Source organism: Hemiscyllium ocellatum, chromosome 5 (assembly GCF_020745735.1).
Source record: "Hemiscyllium ocellatum isolate sHemOce1 chromosome 5, sHemOce1.pat.X.cur, whole genome shotgun sequence".
In the NCBI taxonomy this organism is placed as follows: Eukaryota; Metazoa; Chordata; class Chondrichthyes; order Orectolobiformes; family Hemiscylliidae; genus Hemiscyllium; species Hemiscyllium ocellatum.
The window spans coordinates 80,826,530-80,846,521 of NC_083405.1; the positions used below are offsets into that span (position 1 = coordinate 80,826,530).

The 19,992-nt window shown below is 40.1% G+C and overlaps 1 protein-coding gene across 1 annotated transcript in view; it reads right to left on the minus strand.

The window, feature by feature from the left end:
• ift57 (intraflagellar transport 57 homolog (Chlamydomonas)) overlaps positions 1-17,018 on the minus strand; it is a 28,798-nt gene extending 11,780 nt beyond the window's left edge. The window contains exons 1-6 of the mRNA XM_060825518.1: positions 16,822-17,018; positions 14,708-14,870; positions 9,472-9,590; positions 5,726-5,816; positions 4,256-4,330; positions 2,820-2,942 (exon numbers count right to left, since the gene is read on the minus strand). Coding sequence (XP_060681501.1) covers positions 2,820-2,942; positions 4,256-4,330; positions 5,726-5,816; positions 9,472-9,590; positions 14,708-14,870; positions 16,822-16,976 — 726 coding nt within the window. The 5' untranslated portion in view covers positions 16,977-17,018. The remainder of the gene's footprint in view (positions 1-2,819; positions 2,943-4,255; positions 4,331-5,725; positions 5,817-9,471; positions 9,591-14,707; positions 14,871-16,821) is intronic.
• Between the last annotated feature and the right edge of the window lie 2,974 nt (positions 17,019-19,992).

Below are 19,992 nucleotides of genomic sequence, written 5' to 3' on the forward strand. Positions count from 1 at the left end.
CCTGTGCCTGTGTGGGTTTCCTCCGGGTGCTCCGGTTTTCTCACACAGTCCAAAGATGTGCTGGTCAAGTGAATTGGCCATGCTAAATCACCCATAGTGTTAGGTGCATTAAATCAGAGGGAAATTGGTCTGAGTGGGTTACTCTTCGGAGGGTTAGTATTGACTGGTTGGTATGAAGGGCCTGTTTCCATACTGTAGGGAATCTAGAAGAGTATAAAGGAAGTAGGAGTATACTTAAGAGGGAAATCAGGAGGGCAAAAAGGGGACATGAGATAGCTTTGGCAAATAGAATTAAGGAGAATCCAAAGGGTTTTCACAAATACATTAAGGACAAAAGGGTAACTAGGGAGGGAATAGGGCCCCTCAAATATCAGCAAGGCGGCCTTTGTGTGGCGCCACAGAAAATGGGGGAGATACTAAATGAATATTTTGCATCAGTATTTACTGTGGAAAAGGATATGGAAGATATAGACTGTAGGGAAATAGATGGTGACATCTTGCAAAATGTCCAGATTACAGAGGAGGACTTGCTGGATGTCTTGAAACGGTTAAAGGTGGATAAATCCCCAGGACCTGATCAGGTGTACCCGAGAACTCTGTGGGAAGCTAGAGAAGTGATTGCTGGGCTTCTTGCTGAGATATTTGTATCATCGATAGTCACAGGTGAGGTGCCGGAAGACTGGAGGTTGACAAATGTGGTGCCACTGTTTAAGAAGGGCGGTAAAGACAAGCTAGGGAACTATAGACCGGTGAGCCTGACCTCAGTGGTGGGCAAGTTATCTGAGGGAATCCTGAGGGACAGGATGTACATGTATTTGGAAAGGCAAGGACTGATTAGGGATAGTCAACATGGCTTTGTGCGTGGGAAATCATGTCTCACAAACTTGATTGAGTTTTTTGAAGAAGTAACAAAGAAGATTGATGAGGGCAGAGCAGTACATGTGATCTGTATGGACTTCAGTTCTCCAAGGTTCCCCATGGGAGACTGATTAGCAAGGTTAGAACTCATGGAATACAGGGAGAACTCGCTATTTGGATACAGAACTGGCTCAAAGGTAGAAGACAGAGGGTGGTGGTGGAGGGTTGTTTTTCAGACTGGAGGTCTGTGACCAGTGGACAAGGATCGGTGCTGGGTCCTCTACTTTTTGTAATTTACATAAATGATTTGGATGCGAGCATAAGGGGTACAGTTAATAAGTTTGTAGATGACACCAAAATTGGAGGTGTAGTGGACAGCGAAGAGGGTTACCTCAGATTACAACAGGATCTGGACCAGATGGGCCAATGGGCTGAGAAGTGGCAGATGGGAGTTTAATTCAGATAAATGCGAGGTGCTGCATGTCGGGAAAGCAAATCTTAGCAGGACTTGTACGCTTAATAGTAAGGTCCTAGGGAGTGCTGCTGAACAAAGAGACCTTGGAGTACAGGTTCATAGCTACTTGAAAGCGGAGACGCAGGTAGATAGGATAGTGAAGAAGGCGTTTGGTATGCTTTCCTTTATTGGTCAGAGTATTGAGTACAGGAGTTGGGAGGTTATGTTGCGCTGTACAGAACATTGGTTAGGCTACTGTTGGAATATTGTGTGCAATTGTGGTCTCCTTCCTATCGGAAAGATGTTGTGAAACTTGAAAGGGTTCAGAAAAGATTTACAAGGATGTTGCCAGGGTTGGAGGATTTGAGCTATAGGGAGAGACTGAACAGGCTGGGGCTGTTTTCCCTGGAGCGTCGGAGGCTGAGGGATGACCTTATAGAGGTTTACAAAATTATGAGGGGCATGGATAGGATAAATAGACAAAGTCTTTTCCCTGGGATTGGGGAGTCCAGAACTAGAGGGCATAGATTTAGGGTGAGAGGGAAAGATATAAAAGATCTAAGGGGCAACTTTTTCACGCAGAGGGTGGTATGTGAATGGAGTGAGCAGCCAGAGGATGTGGTGGAGGATGGTACAATTGCAACATTTAAGAGGCATTTGGATGGGTATATGAATAGGAAGGGTTTGGAGGGATATGGGCCGGGTGCAGGCAGGTGGGACTAGATTGGGTTGGGATATCTGGTCGGCATGGACAGGTTGGACCGAAGAGTCTGTTTCCATGCTGTACATCTCTATGACTCTAATCAAAATAAAATATCTTTCAAAATCTATATAAAGATTGGATAAAGTCACAACTTCACATTTACAAAATCTAACATAAGTAAACACAGCAAAACTGTAGACAAATGGAGGGGAAGTATATAAGCAAAAGAATTTGAAGTTGTGATGGATATTATCTTTTCAAGAGAGCTATCACCATAGTCCTGATCAGTATGTGTCCCTCAAATCAACACCACAAAACTGATTTCAATCATTATCATATTGCTATTTGTGACAGATTGGACAGCTGGCTATCATATTTCCTACATTACAATAGTACCTCACATCAAAGTACAGTATTGGTGTAAAGTGCTTTGAGATGTTCAGTAGTCATGAAAGGTACTATACGAATTTAAAGTATTTTTAACAAAGAACTTCAATCAAGTTAGTACATAAATCTCCATACTATAGTTAAACATTAAACATTATACAAACTTTAATGCATCAAAGATAAAATGCGATTAGAAAGGCTATGATTATCATGTGCACTAAAAAAAGTATTGATTCTTAACCAGTACTTTTGATTCCACTTACAAATATTTTTTACAGTGCAATACTGGATTATGTTATCTGAATATTTAATTATACAAATTGGAGAAAATCCACAAAACTGGAAATCATGGTAGCCACTGATGAACCCAAGATATGACCTCTGAATGGTTTTCACTCATTAATTCAAATAACATACCTTATTGTCAGTTCGGATTGTAACTTTAAGTTGTGGGAGAACGCGTTCCACTTCTAGATTCCATTCAGCAGCATCTGTTGTCGATTCTAAAATCTCTTCTGGTTTTGTGGACTCTGACCCCTCCTAAATTTTAAATGTGTTTTTGATAAGTGAGACAATAACATTATTTCTCTACTTTAACTCAATAATTAAGCGGATTACTGTTCCAACATCTGTATCAATGTGACGTTCCACTCACCCATTTCCCTCGGGGTAGGCAGTGAAGCAGCAATCGATAGAGAGTCTCTCGCTCAAGGCCTTTCCAATCCTGGCCACCCTCCTCAGCTCACCATCCCCCCCCCACCCCCAACAAAAAAGAACGCATGCAAAATTCACTCCTTCCTTTACATTGCTGAGTTCATTTAATTACAGCAGTAATAATCAGTAGCAAGTATCTATCGGTCATGTCATAACTAGGAAGATAACCCATTAGATAGTCAAGATTTAAAGTATTTTCATGGATTAAAAGTGACAAACTGAAGCAAAGTAATTTAAAAAAGGAATTTAAAGCAATATTAGAGCTTGAATTTGTAAATGTTGGCACTTCATTACGTTTATAACAATGTTACCAATGATTCAAGCAGCTCAGATAACAGAATTTATATAAATTTGTCCACAGTGTATGATTAGATTTGCTTTTTTTTTGATGACTAGGAACATTAAACAGTACATGGCAAGACATTCTAAAAGTAGTGTACTTGTGTATGGTAAATGAAGCCATAAAAAGGCTCATATTCCTAATGATCAGAGAGTGTTTCAAAAGCAGGGAATGCAATGGTACATGGTTACAGTATCTAAAATCTGGAACTTACGAGACCATTGCTGTGCCAGATTTCAGATATTACTGGGTTTTCAGTCAGGTGGTTCAAGTCAAGTTGGTTTGGGAGGGATCAAAGGTCATGTGGAGCACAGGACAGAGCAACATATGAGGACCACAACTAATCTGGAACCAAACTACATGAAGGGACTGCTAAAACAAGTTATGTAGGGAAATATTACTTTTAAATTTTACTGAATTAAAATTAATGCATTGATAATGACCAAAACATCTGGTTTTTAGACACTGCCAGTTTTCACTTTGCCAAATTTGAGGTATACTACCTGAAATAACTGCATTCAGGCTGGTATCCCATCACCAAATCACCCTTTACTTATGCACAGTACGCTGGCTGTTGCCAAAAAGCTTGGAGTCAGTCCCCCAATTAGGACTTTCTAAATCCCCTGTTTATATGGGTCAGCCAGGGCTTCCTGATTGATGCAGATTAACAACCCCAACCAAGGATCTTGTAGTCAAAACGATCTACCTGATTGCAATCACTACATTACCGGCCCCAGTAAGTGGGTTGACAGTAAATGTAGGGACCCATCACTGAAAGTTTATTGAAAAAAAAACTCACCATTTTCTGTCCCTGAGTTTTCAAAATCTCCAAATCGAGGAAAGACTCCCCTTCTTCAAAATCATCTGCTTCTTCCTGAAAATCAGTTTCAGGGAAAAGCTTAACATCAATAAAATAAACTTTCAGATTTGTCAAAAATTACTGAACTCTTTTCTTTCCCCCCCACTGTATTTTAGAATTTTCTTCTGACACACAATATTTCAGACACTGTAATTCTCACAATAGATGACACAAACATAGGAACAGTAGACTGGAAAAGACAGAGGCCCATCTGGTTAGGTATCTGCCATCATGATAGCCACATAATACAATAATATTTGAAAGCAATTGTCTTTGGTATCTACGGTGGAAATGTCCCCTCCCTGGTGGGGCATGAGAAATAGCTAGAAAGTTGGGAAGATTGTGACATAAATGTAAAAAGTCAGAATCTTGATACTGAGATAAACTACTGTGATTTTCAAAGGTGTCACAGAATGGCTGCAGGACATTCTTCTGGGGGAAGGGTGATCAGCCTGAAGATGTGCTCCATGTTGGGACCAATGAATTAGGAAGGAAGGTGATGTGGTCCTGCAGTCAAAATTTAGAGTGCTAGGCAGAAAACTGAAAAGGAGCACTTCAAAAGTAATCATCAATGATTTATTCCCAGTACCATGGGTAAATGAATACAGAAATAGATAGCTAAATGGCCACTGAAAAGATGGTGCAGGAGGGAGAATTTCAAATTCCTGGGACTGGCTCTGAAGATGATGGAACCTGTATGGGTAGGACCATTTGCACTTGAACATAGCTGGAAATAAGTTGCTAATAGAACATTTTGATGCTGCTATTGGGGAGGCTTTGCAGGATGCAAGACCCAGGAAAAATTATGAAAATTATCAGGGTGCACCAAATACTGAGAGAGACAGATAGCATTAGAATAGAGAATGCAGAATAAGGAAGAAATTAAAACATTCTAAATAGGACTGTACTGTGTGTATGTGAATGCATAGAATATAGTAAATATATTTAGTAGTTCTAGTCGCAGGTACTCATGTGGAATTATGAAGTGGTGATAGTGGAGACCTGGCTGAAGAAGTGCTAGACTGGATGTTAAATATTCCTGAGTAACAGGGTATTCAGAGGAAAGTTCAGAAAAATTAAAATAAAGAGAGATGGTCATATTGGTTAAAGGAAGCATTGCAGTACTGGAGAAAGAGGATATCTTGGAGAGGTCAAGGACAGAATCGATTTGGCTAGGACTAGAAGGATGCAATTACATTTTTGGTGCAGACGACAAATTTGTGGGAAGGAATTAGAGGAATAAACCTACAAGGATCAGACATCTGCAAGCATCGTTGAAGTCACTATAATGCGGGACATTAATTCCCTGAATATATAGACTGGAATAGTGATAATATAGAAGGGCATTAATAAACATTTGTTTTGAAAATCAAAATAATAAAAGTTGGCAAATGATTAATTATAACTTACAATCAACTCATCTTCCAGCTTATTCAATGTCAATTCAGCATCATCATCCATTAATGCCTCCTCTTCCATCTCCTCTGCTGGATACACCGGCCTAAATCAATACAGCTGTGATTAAAATTGTGATGTGAAGATGCTGGTTTTGAACTGGGGCGGACAAAATTGGAAGTCACACAATGCCAGGTTATAGTCCAACAGGTTTATTTAAAATCACAAGCTTTCAGAGCACTGCTCCTTCATCAGGTGAAGTAGAGAGAGGTGCACAAGCACAGAATATACAGAGGAATCTCGACTATCTGGCATTCGATTATCCAAATTTCCGGTTATACGAACAAGATCGCAAGGTTCAGATGCTTGGCTAAACTATGTTATCCAGCATTCAATTAACTGAACGAAATACTCCCCGCCCATGTCCTTTGGATAATAGAGGTTCCTGTTTTCCACGGCTGTGCACCTCTGACAAAGGAGCAACGCTCTGAAAGCCTGTGATTTTAAATAAACCTGTTGAATTATAACCTGGTACTGTCTGACTTCCAGAGTATGTTATACTTACTACACGTTTAATTGTGAAGATGTCGAATGGTATTACTGTCAAACAGCATAACCAGCATTTGATGATAATGGCTGCCATTTTTATCAATGTGACAGCATGTTCAAAATCTTTTTAAAGAAAACTACTTTGTTCTGATTCTATAAGAAACTATAAGATTAACTGTAGATTGTAATTCTGTACTCATGACGTTTTGCTAGAACTTTACAAGGCACTAATCACAGCACAGCTGGAATACGGAGAAAGTTTGGCCCTCTTATCGAAGGAAAGATATAGTGACATTGCAGACAGTCCAGAGAAGGCTCACTAGGCTGATACTAAGGAAAATAAAGAGCGTGAAAGCATGGGAAGGGTTAAAGCATCTGTTGCAAGGGGTCTGTGGAATGATACACTAGTCAAAAAGGTCACTGTGGCAAGAATAGTGGAATGCTCTTACACCAATTAGTACAGTAAGATTGAGACTGAATGGTCACTATGGCAGGATAAACTAACACAGTTAGTAAAGTCAGCCTCGCCTGCTAATTTCCATCATGGCAGGACTGGGGCAATAAATATTTGGGACATGACAATAAATATCTAATTAATAGTTAGTAGAGCCAGCCTGCTTGAGACCCTTGACAGTAAAATATCAATTCATGGCATTAGAACCATTAAGTAGGGTCTGGAATGAAAGACCATTGTTGCAAAGCAGACATTAAATATCTAATCATGACATTAGAATAATATTAAGTAGAATGCAGAAAATACCATTGTGGCAGAATTAAAGAGATAATGGAAACTAACAGCACTGGTTTATGTATAGCTGCAGTGAGGTAATTTTGATTAACAGTTGGATGTGCTGATAAGCTAACAGAAACATGATTAAAAAAGATATAACGAGCCACAGATCCAGAGGTTCGGGGCATTCAAGAATCTGCTTTGAGTGTCACAGTTTTTTGTTTGAGGATAAAAGACCTTCTCCTTGAAGAACTCTCCGTGTCTCCTGGTGATTCTCTACATTTTCTCCACGACAATACCAAGTATGGAGGGACTGTTTTATTAGGCGAGGTTGAGTACATTGGGCCTGTAGTCAATAGAATTTAGAAGAATGACAGTCAACCTTCTTGAAAAATATGAAATTCTTTGGGGTCTTGACAGTGTATATGTAAAAACATTGTTTGCGCTGTGGGACAGCCGAGTACCAGAGGGTATTATCACAGAATAAGGGGTTGCATTTTTATGACAGAGATCGGGAGTCATTTCTTCTCTCAGTGGCTAGTACTATTTGTGGAATTCTTTACACGAAGTGGCTGGATCGTTAAGTACAGTCAAGGCTCATAGAAATACTTTTCATCAGTAAGGGAACAGGCAGGAAGATGAAATTGAGGATTATCAGATCACCCATGATCTCATTTATTGGCAGAGGTGACTTACAGTCATAGAGATATACAGCACGGAAACAGATCCTTTGGTCCAACACGTCCATGCTGATTAGATATCCTAAATAAATCTAGAACCATTTGCCCTCTTCCTAATCATATAACCATCCAGATGCCTTAAGATGTTGTACTTGTACCAGTCTCCAATATTTCCTCTGGCAATTCATTCCATACACACACCACCCTCTGTATGAAAATGTTGTCCCTTTGATCCTTTTTAAATTATTTCCCTTTCATCTTAAACCTATTCCATCTCAGTCTGGACTCCCCCAGCCCTGAGAAAAGACCTTGTCTATTTATTCTGTCCATGCCCCTCATGATTTTACAAACCTCTAAAAGGTTATCCCTCAGCCTCTGACACTGTCAAAAATAGCCCCCATATATTCAGGCTCTCCCTATAGCCCAAAGCCTCCAACCTTGGCAACATCCTTATAATTCTTTTCTGAACCCCTTCAGCTTTCACAACATCCTTCTGATAGGAGGGAGACCGGACTTGCACATGATATTCCAAAAGTGGCCTAACCATGTCCTGTACAGCCATAACATGACCTCCCAACTCCTATACTGGATGGATTGATCAATAAAGGAAAGCATACCAAATGCCTTCTTCACACTCCTGTCTACCTGTGACTCTACTTTCAAGGAACTATGAACTTGCACTCCAAGGTTTCCTTGTTTAGCAACACTCCCAGGACCTTACGTTCCCAAGTGTATAAGTCCTGCCCGGAGTTGCCTTTTCAAAATGCAATACCTCACATTTATCTAGATTAAACTATCTGATCAAGGTCCTGTTGTACTCATTGAATGGGCTATTGCTGCTTGTACATTTTATGGTCTTATAGTCCTTCTTTCTAGATTTTTAAAGCCTGACAAATTATCTGCCCAAACACTGACATTCACAACTAAATACATAGAATCAAATTAAAAGAAACAATCCGTAACTCATTATAGCCAAGGATGTTGCAGCCATTTCAAATAGCATTTTTCTGTCCTGAAATCTGAAGTGTCTTTCTTTCTCACTGCTTTAATCCATATAACCATGGTTTTTACAGATCACCAAAAATCTCTTATAATCTGCATTTGAACCTTTCATTTGAAAACCTATTGGAAAAATGCCAAACTAGTGTATTTTTCCATTATAAGCAGTATCCACACTACCTGCATATATCAACACAATTCTTGATATCACTTGGGCAGGAACTCCAATGTGTTAAATATTGACTAATGAATCTAGCAAAGCTGAACTAATGTTATTCAACAGCAATAACCCCTTTAAGTATACATTGATCTTTATACCAAATCTAATACAAATTAGCAACAAATTGGAAAAAAAGGTGGTCAATCATTCTTTAATTAATATATTTATATGATGTAACAGCTGTTACCAAATGGGCATTTAGATGCTATAAAATCTCTTTCAGAAACATGACTATTTTCTATTGGAAGAGGTTTCTAGCACTTACTCGCTGGCAGTTTTACATAGCCATCTTGTTTTCCCTCTCCTTTCCTGCTTTACCTTCCACTATTCCTTCTTGGAACCCACTCCACTTCCATGAAATATCAACGTTCCCACAGTTTTCATGGCCTAATTACCAACAACTCCAAATTCTACTTGATCTGAAGATTTTACTTGTTCTTGACTCCCAACATGCAGCACCATAAAGGTTAATCAATATTTAAAGAAACACATCATACTTATTTAGAGGTAGTCACAACACAAAAGTTCATAACTCGATGTTCCAAAGAATTATACTAGTCAGACTTTCATCACAAGTTCTTACCTCTTCCAATTAAAGCCAGTATGCTTGAGGGCTTCTTCAGCCAAGCGATCTAGGACATAGCACACTTGCTCTCCATAGCCTTGCTTAAGTTTGGAGGGAGGAAAGTCTACTGAGCCACCCTAAAGTATTTGAAAAACAATAGTTTGGCTTTCTAAAAATATCAATTACCCAGAATCCACTTGAGGCTACTTTGAAAATTATAACAAGTAATGAAAAAATAATTTCATGACAAACATATGCTGTGCTTTTGGAAGGCATTTCACTTGCCTTCACTATTTGCTGTAGAATATTTAATACAATCAGTAAATGAATAGGCCTAACTAAATTCCAAATCATCTTTTATACATCAATCTATTATTAAGGAAAAATTTTTTACAAATCAATTTCCATAATCTTCTGTATTTGTTAAAGTGAAAATTCTTTCAAATTGCAAATATAAAACAGAAAGTAGTAGTAACAAAAATGACTTAGTGAGTAACAAGAGCATTGAAAGCAGAAATTCTCAGCTTCAATACTTGAAGCTGATAGTGAGAAAGCTGGTAGCCTTAGACAACTGCTAAGGAGATGTGGGAAAGCGCTTGACCATAGTTTGGATGGGCGGGGGAGGAGGAGGAGAAGGAATTTGTTCAAAAGAATTAAGGACATCTGTTCTTCGCGTCAATGGATCAGTGTCAATACAGTGATAAGATTTATTCACTTGTGGAATGTGTAGCAGTACTTCCTTCTCACCCTAGGGGCTGGAATCGTGCATATTTCACAGTGGGATGTTGGATAACTAAATTCCTAGTTTATATTGAAGACTCTTAACAAAACTCATACTCAATAAGAAAAGAACTTGCAATTTAATAATGAGTGGAATATGTACATATTAGAACAACCCTGATACATTTTCATGGATACCACGCTGAACAGATTTGAATTTATGAAGCTCAGCTCCCTAATCTTGACTATACTGGAGGGTGAATGTCTCATGACCTTGACAAGGTAGGAAAATATGAAGGTTGAAACGGATGTAATAAGAAAGTTGGAGTGAGAAAGAGAAAATATTCTTCTGTAAATTACATTCACTGACCTAAAGGTTCAAGGGACAGAGTGTGAGTGAGAGAGAGAGGATGGAAGCTGGTGGAAAGGTTAACTCTTTGTGGTCTGATTTGAGTGTACACTTGCTTGTCATGGATTCAATATTTGTGTCTTGTTTCCTGGAGCTCGAGATCCAGGAATGTTAGGATTTAATTTGCATTTTGGGAATTTAAGATGATGTTAAAATAAAAAGCCATTTTGTAGGACAATGATACTGGACATGTTAGCTGAGTGAGGTGACCCCATGACCTTTTCCACATAGTTTAGACGAATCTCTCGTTATGATGTACTAACCAAAGCAATTGACCATCTGGCCTGTCTTGATCAAAGTTCCCACTTTGGTGTGCTTGTAGCTTAATTAGTCAAGCACACTCAGACCTGTCAATGAGTTTCTCTTCCTCCGCAAACTTTTGCCATTTCATTGCTGCTTATCTGATTAAGGATATGTGGTGTTTTTGTAATTTTAATACCAATTTCTGTCTAAAGACAGCAGGCTTGCAGCAATAAGGGGCGTAGTCTGAGAACGCTCTTAGAGCTGGTGTCGCTGTTTGAGAACCTTAGCTCAAGCTTGGCTTGTAAATATCTATGTTATAGTGTAACATTGATGTCATAGGTAAATAAAGGTAATAATTTAAACTAAACTGTCTGCAAGAGTTTATATTCCAGACTACCACAGTATGATCTCCAGGACGAACCAAGAGAGGCTTACAGGTTGAGTCCATCAGGGATTACTTGAGCCATCTCAAATAGGTAGTTTAACAATAGGATAGTGAAGGTAATGTTTGGTATGATATTCTTTATTGGACAGAGCATGAATAAAAGAGTACAGGACATTGGTTAGGCCACCTATGGAATATCGTGTGCAATTCTGGTCTCTTTCCTATCAGAAGGATGTTGTGGAACTTGGAGGCGCTCAGAAAAGATTTACAAAGGATGTTGCCAGAGTTAGAGGATTTGAGCTACAGGAAAAGGTTGAATAGGCTGGGGCTATTTTCCCTGGAGCTTCGGAGGCTGAGAGGTGATCTTATAGAGCTTTATAAAATCATGAGGGGCATGGACAGAATAAATAGACAAGGTCTTTTCCCTGGGATGGGGGAATCCAGAACTAGAGGTTTAGGGTGAGAGGGGAAAAATTTAAAACAGATCGAAAAAGTTACTTTTTCATGCAGAGGTTCATGCATGTATGGAAGGAGCTGCCATAGGAAGTGGTAGAGGTTGGTACAATTACACCATTTAAAAGGCATCTGGATGGGTATATGAATAGAAAGGGCTTAGTGGGATATGCATCAAGTGCTAGCAAATGGAAGTAGATTAAGCCAGGATATCTGGTTGACATGGACAAGTTGGACTGAAGGGTCTGTTTCCATGCTGTACATCTCTAAGACTAATTGTAACATTTGGTAACCTTGAGAGTTTGCAGAAGTTCCACCACTGATTTCAAAGCTGTTGCATCAAAGAATATATAACCATCTGTGCAAATTTTGCTAACTAAAAGCATACAGATGGAAATTGAGGGGAGGGGATACACGACTGCACACAGTCATAACAGCTGCTATGGTTGAATAACCTGCAAACTCATCAATGCCATCAGGTGACAGAGAGGAAATAGCAAAAACTTTGTATGATAACTGGATACCACATAGCACACACTAATTTCCATTAACAAAATGTGTTCCTATGCTTTATCAACAACTTATTTCCGTAAACATACTTTGTTCAAGTAAATTTAATCTTAGCAATGCCACATGTGTAATATTGTTTCTCTCTGTCCTTGCCTCAAACCACATCTTTTTATTACTTGCAGGCATAGTTTAGTTAGGATTAGCAGGTAGCCAAAGGGGAATCAAAATAGGTACTGTGTACTTGGATTCCCAAAGGCATTCAAGAGGATGCCATTCAAAATGGTTAATGTTCAAGAAAAGGATTCATTCAGGAATATTATAGAATAGAATCCCTACAATGTGGAAACAGGCCATTTGGCCCAACAAGTCCACTGACCCTCAGAAGAGTATCCCAATCAGAGCCATTCCCCTACCCCATTACATTTACTCTGACTAAGCACCTAACCTGTGCATTCCTGGACACTACGGGCAATTTAGCATGGCGAATCCACCTAACCAGCACACCTTTGGATTGTGGGAGGAAACTGCAGCACCCAGAAGATATGCACACAGACAAGGGAAGAACGTGCAAACTCCCCACAGACTGTCACCCAAGGCCAGAATTGAACCCAGGTCTCTGGTGCTGTGAGTAAAAAATGAGGTCTGCAGATGCTGGAGATCACAGTTGAAAATGTGTTGCTGGTTAAAGCACAGCAGGTCAGACAGCATCCAAGAAATTCTGGTGCTGTGAGGCAGCAGTGCTAACCACTGAGCCACCATGTCACCTATATTAGCATTAATAGAAGATTGGTTAAAATACTGGAAGTGAACAGTATGAATAAATGGGGAATTTTGAAGCTGACAGACTATGAAGGAGACACTGGTGGAGAGCTGATCAATGTTGAGGGCTCACCTATTAACAAATGCATACTAATTACTTTGGCAAAGATACTGAAAATAACATGTCAGTTAGGTACGATCTTGTGGGTATCACAGAGACATGGCTGCAAGAGCATCAGGGATGGGAGCTAAATATCCAAGGATACATGAATATGGAAAGTACAGGCAGATGGGCAACTTTACCTTGTAAAGAAAGAAATGGAATTAAATCAATAGCAAGAAATGATTCAGATGATGTAGAATCTGTGTGGGTGGAGATGAGGACCCAATGGGAGCTGTGTTCAGGTGTCCTGATCATGGTCAGGATGTGGGGGAAACAAAATAAGTCAGGACATAGAAAAGGTATGTAAGAATAGCAATATTACAGTTATTGTCAGGGACTTCAATATGCAGGTGAACTGGGAAAATTAGGTTAATAATTGACTTCAAGGAAAGAGATTCGTGGAATGTCGACGAGATGATTTTTTGGAACAGTTTGCAGTAGAGCCCACTAGGGAACAGACAATTCTGGATTTGGGTGATGTGTACTGAAGCAGAGTTGATTACAGATCTTAAGATGAAAGAAGTCCAAGGTGCAGTGATCACAATACGATAGAATTCACTCTACAATTTGACAGGGATAAGGTTGAATCAGATCTAACAGTATTACAATTGAGTAAAGATAACTACAAAGACATGAGGGAGGAGTGGACCAGAGTTGATTGGAAGGGGAGCATAGCAGGGAAAACAGTGGAGTTTCTGGGTATAATTTGGGAGGCATAACAGGAACAAAAGTATACAATATGGAAAAGATTAGTGGGAAGCCAGAAGGTTGGGAAGCCTTTAAAAACTACCAGAGGATAAATAAAAAAGCAATAAAAGGTGGGGAAAGGTGGAGTAGAAAATGAAATATGAGAATAAGCTAGTCAGTAACATAAAAGACAACTGCAGGGTTTTTCCCCCCAAGATATCTAAAAAGCAGAAGTGAACATGGGAATGCTGGAAAATGAGGCTTAGGAAGTAATAATGGGGAACAAAACATAGTGGAAAAACTGAACGGGTACTGTGCATCAGCTTTCACAGTGGAAGACACTAACAGCATACCAGAACTTCAAGAGAAATGGGGGAAGAGATGAGTATAGTGGCCATCACCAAGACAGAAGTGATGGCAAAGCTGAAAGGCCTGAAGGTGGATAAGTAACCCAGACCAGGTGACTACACCTCAACTTCTGAAGAAGATAGCTACGGAGATTGTAGAGACATAGAAAGATCACCATCAAAAATCAGGAAAATTTCATAATCTGGAGCACTTAAAAAACTGATAGAACAAAGTGAAGTCAAAAGCTATGAGTTTACAAACGGTCCATTTTATCATCACATTGCAGTTCTTGATCACCAAAAGGAAGTTTAGTTGCTCCTCTATGGGGCCATTTCATTCCTTTAATGGAAAAAAAACATAACTGATAAAACTTAATTTTAATTGCATATATATGCACAAGAAACTCTAGACAGCAAATGGACTAATAAATTTCAGCACCTTCTACACTAATATTTCCTTTTTCCATAACACGGATTGTCTCTAAAGGTACGGAAAAGTTATAAACTGATCGTTTCAGAAACGAACTAAATATTTTATAATTCATCCCCTGTACTGTGCGCTTAACTTGTAAACTTACCAAAGCACGGAATTCTGTCAGAATGTTTGATATTGTTGCATTTGGATCATCATATTCTTGGGGTTGTTCAAAGAAGTGTCCTGTTTGGTTTAACAACCAAGCTGCCACAGATGTAAACATGTAGAACTGCTCACCAGGGTTTGTGGGGAGAGCAAAGTAGTGCCTGTTCAAATGAATGTTTAATAGATTATTGGTATATATCAATCATGCTGCAAATTGATTATATTTTAAATGGTAACACATTTGTGATCTCATGTGTGCTCTATAACCTCCCTGCCTACCTCCCCCTAGAAAATTCATTATTTAAAAACATTTGTTAGAGCTCATAATATAAATCAACTCATCTGAAGACTTGAAAAGAACTGAGTAAAAAGCTGCAGTGGATATCTTCCAAGAAAGAAATGTTAAATTTAGATTTCAGATCTACATTAGAGATTAAAATTTGAGGATAGAGGAGTGGGGAATAAAGTATGTTAGAACATAAAATATCAATCCATTGATATCCAATATATACATGAGAACACAAATTTTGCACTGCGTGAACATGAAGACAGATGAGGTGGTGCTTTAGAGTTCAAAATAAGTATAAATAAAAGATGACAAACCTTCATGAAATTGTCAACTGATTATTACTTTGGAATGCTGATTGCAAGAAGCTTGTGGAGAACCAAAATAGGGAGACACACGAAAAGCCGGGCTTGCCAAACAATGCTATCACAGCAGATTTAAAGACCATAACAATAGAGATAACTTGTCACAGACACATTGGTCCAGATTTTCCAACAGCCAGGCAGTTGTTATTCCAGGGTAGTTGGGAGTTGTGCATGGGTTTGTTTGGAATCCCCATTGCAGCAAACTCCGAAGGAATTGCCCAGGATATTGAAGATTCTGCAATACAGCAGAGCTGTGAGAATCAAGTGTGACTCCGCATTGCTGCAAAGAAGCCTGATTGGGTCTCCTGTCAGAAATGTAGAGCACTCTCGTTTCATTAAAAAAGGGTGAATAGCAACCTTGCCATTCCTCAGAAAATTATGATAACAACAACTCAATCTATTTGAAGATAACATTTATGATGAATCAGAAGGAAGACTTTATGGTCCAAAATTGTTCATTATTTTAAGTGAAAAGAGAGTGTTCTGCCTCTCCCTTATTATTTTAGGGATAATTCTGAGTTTAGATAGACTCCTTATTACTGAATCATGCTCCACTTATAACGTTTTCACTTACTTACTTAAAATGTTTTCATAACTTTGAAAACTTTCATTAGATTTGTATCTCACACTCCCTGTTCTAGCGATAAACATTATTTTCCCAACGTTGTTCTTCACAACTGTAAACAATCAATCTCAATCCATTGATGAGCATTCATGTACGAGTCAACAGATTATAAACTCAAACTCAGCCCAAAGGAGAAAGACATACTTCAGGGAACACTTTAGTTAGTACTAACAGAGTGCTGCACTCTCTTTCATCTTTCAGAAGAAAATTCAACTAAGAGCCAGAGTGTCATTTTTAGTAAATGTAAAAGATCTTGCCTATCATTAAAAGAACAGTAGTCAAGTGGCTACATTAGCCATATCTCTCACACAGGATTCAACTAATTTACTAAATTGCTCTTGATGCAACATTGCTGAGCTCAAACAGGCTGCCTGATATTTCAATGAAGACATGCTCCATTTGGCTGTGAAAGGCTGTAGGACATTGCTATACAAATGCAGGCTCTTACTTTCCTGTTGCTCTTAGGGGCTATACACTTTCTGCCCATAAATATCACAACATATTTCATTCTGGCCTGAGCAATACGTTGGGGTTTAGATCAGAGTGGTGCTGGAAAAGCACAGCAGGTTAGGCAGCATCCGAGGAGCAGGAAAGTCAACATTTCGAGCAAAAGTAATCCGTTGGACCAATTTTTTGCTTTTAACATTCAAAAGGTCTGCTGTACGAGATGCAGAATAGAAATGGGAAGCGGACAGTAAGTAGGGACGATCGAAGGGGTGTGCAGAGACAAGGGCTTCTCCTGAGATTCAGAGCCTGGGGTTAGGTTGGGGGGGGGGGGGGGGGTCTGGTCACCCTGCAGGCCTATCCCGGGTTAACAACAGAGAGCCAGCGCCCACCTCGACAAGGCCTTCATGTTGTTTCTCCGGATCAGATTCTCCTCGTAGTTCAGCAGCTTCAACTTGTCCAGCAGATCCTCCATGGTGACAAACATCTGATAGACAGCGCCGGGGCCGCGCTCCCCTTCATCGCCCCGCCGGCCATCATCGGCCATCGGAGCTGCGGCTCAAGGCTGCGTGTTTTACCGGCTCCTCCCTCCCCACCCCCCAACCCCCACTACCGCCCGCCCCCTCTGTCCCCACTGCCAGGACACTGTCCGTGATGTAAAATTCAACGGTTAAAGCGCCCGCCCGATTTGAACGGAACACCGCGTATCCAGGAAGTGAGGTCAGGAGTGAATGAAGTTGTTATGGAGCCACGTGGGAAAGAGGAAGGATGTTGTGTATAAGTAGGGGTTGGCAAGGCTGAACACTGTAACAACCAACTGATCAGGGCTCTTGGGGTGCAATAGTAGCATCCCCACCTTTGAGCTGGGAGGCCCAAGTTCTTAAGTCCCACTTGCTCCAGAGTTGTGTCATGTCAGAGGTTGATTAGAACATGGGTATACAACCAGCCAACTGAGGGCTTTGGTGTGTGTGTGTGTGGTGGTGGTGGGTTAGTGTCCCTATCTCTGAGCCAGGTGACCTGGGCTTAATTTCCACCTGGTATGGAGGTGTGTAATAACACCTCTGAACAGGATTTCTTTTTAAAATCTGCAACAACTGAGGCTCTCAACTACATTAAACATCCCATGATGCTTCGTGGGAATATGGCTCATAGCAACATGTTTCGTGACCTCAAGATGTCCTGAAATAATTCACAACTAATGCCAGCAACTTTGAAATGTAGTCATTGATGTAAAGTATGAAATATTGGGCAGAAACTTATAAGGGCTTGAATGCAGTGGACTATGTGAGAAATGTGGCAGAATCAAGCAAGTTCAGAGAGTTAGGTGTCTTTAATTTACAGGTGTCAAGGTGAGATTCTTACCAGATAATGACGAGTTACCTACAAAGAAGGATCATTGCTTATTGGCAACCTTATTAGAGTCATAGAGTCGTAGAGATGTACAGCATGGAAACAGACCCTTCAGTCCAACCCGTCCATGCTGACCAGATATCCCAGACCATCTAATCCCACCTGCCAGCACCTGACCCATATCCCTCCAGACCCTTCCTATTCATATACCCATCCAAACGCCTTTTAAATGTTGCAATTGTACCACCACTTCCTCTGGCAGCTCATTCCATACATATAACATTTCTGTATGAAAACATTGCCCCTTAGGTCTCTTTTATATCTTTCCCCTCTCATCTTAAACCTATGCCTTCTAGTTCTGGACTCCCCCACCCCAGGGAAAAGACTTTGTCTATATATTCTGTCCATGCCCCTCATAATTTTGTAAACCTCTATAAGGTCACCCCTCATCCTCCGTCGCTCCAGGGAAAACAGCCCCAGCCTGTTCAGCCTCTCCCTGTAGCTCAAATCCTCCAACCCTGCCAATATCCTTGTAAATATATTCTGAACCCTTTCAAGTTTCACAACATCTTTCCGATAGGAAGGAGACCAGAATTGCACAGTGGCCTAACCAATATCCCGTACAGTCGCAACATGACCTCTCAACTCCTGTACTCAACACTCTGACCAATAAAGGAAATCTTCTTCACTATCCTATCTAGCTGTGACTCCATTTTCAAGGAGCTATGAACCTGCACTCCAAGGTCTCTTTGTTTAGTAACACTCTCTAGGACCTTACCATTAAGTATATAAGCCTTCCTAAGATTTGCTTTCCCAAAATGCAGCACTTCGCATTTATCTGAATTAAACTCCATCTGCCCATTGACCCATCTGAACAAGATCCTGTTTTAATCTGAGGTAACCTTCTTCGCTGTCCACTACACCTCCAATTCTACTGTCCTCTGAAAACTTACTAGCTATACATCTTATGCTCACATCCAAATCATTTATATAAATTACGAAAAGTAGAGGACCCAGCACCAATCCTTGTGGCACTCCACTGGTCACAGACCTCCATTCTGAAAAACAACCCTCTACCACCACCCTCTGTCTTCTACCTTTGAGCCAGTTCTGTATCCAAATGGCTAGCTCTCCCTGTTGAAGTCCATATGGATCACATTTACCTTTCTGCCCTCATCAATCCTCTTTGTTACTTCTTCAAAAAACTCAATCAAGTTTGTGAGACATGATTTCCCACGCACAAAGCCATGCTGACTATCTCTAATCAGGGATCCAACTATGAGAAGAGACAAGACATGCTGAGCTATTCTACCTTTCTTGTGCATCGTTAGGATTATTTTGTTAAAATGTGGGTGAGGATTAATTCTCTGAAACAGAAGTTGTGAGATAAATTATACTATATAACATTTCAATAGCAAAGCATGTGGCTTTCATCATTCCAACTGAAAATTGCCAGAAAAGACTAATCTAAATGTTTTTTTAAATTCACTCATATGACTTGGGTGTTGCTGGCTGGCCAGCATTAATTGCCCAGGCGTAGCTTCCCTTGAACTGAGTTATGGCTAGGTCATTTTAGAGGGCAGTTGAGAATCAAATATATTGCCGTGGGTCTAGGGTCACATGCACATATCATATGCAGTCTTTGGACCCTGCCACTAATTTGATCATTTGATCTCTGGTTCCAATATTCTGCTTGACAATGGGCAGCACGGTGGCTCAGTGGTTAGCACTGCTGCCTCTCAGTGCCAAGGACCCAGGTTTGATTGTAGCCTTGGGATGACTGTCTGTGTGTCTGCACGTTCTCCCTGCTGGGTGCTCCGGTTTCTTCCTACAGTCCAAAGATGTGTAGGGTGGGTGGATTAGCCATGCTAAATTGTTTGTAGTGTCAGGTAAATGCAAAGTTACAGGAATAGGGTAGGGGGCTTGATTTCATTTGGATGCTGTTCTGAGAGTTGGTGCAGACTTAATAGGGCAAACGGTCTCTTCTACGAATCTAAATATCTGAAGCTGATTCAGATAGCTTGCAATCCTGCTGTTATATTTAATCCTAAAATGAGCTTCTGCTGCATCACCCGTACTATCTACTTCTACACCTGTGTTATTGATTTCCTCTGAGACAGGCTACTGAAATCTATGCTGTTACTCTAGTTTCACTACTCCACAGTTGACGACATAAGATTGATATCTACTTCCTAGTTACCAAAGGACCAGTT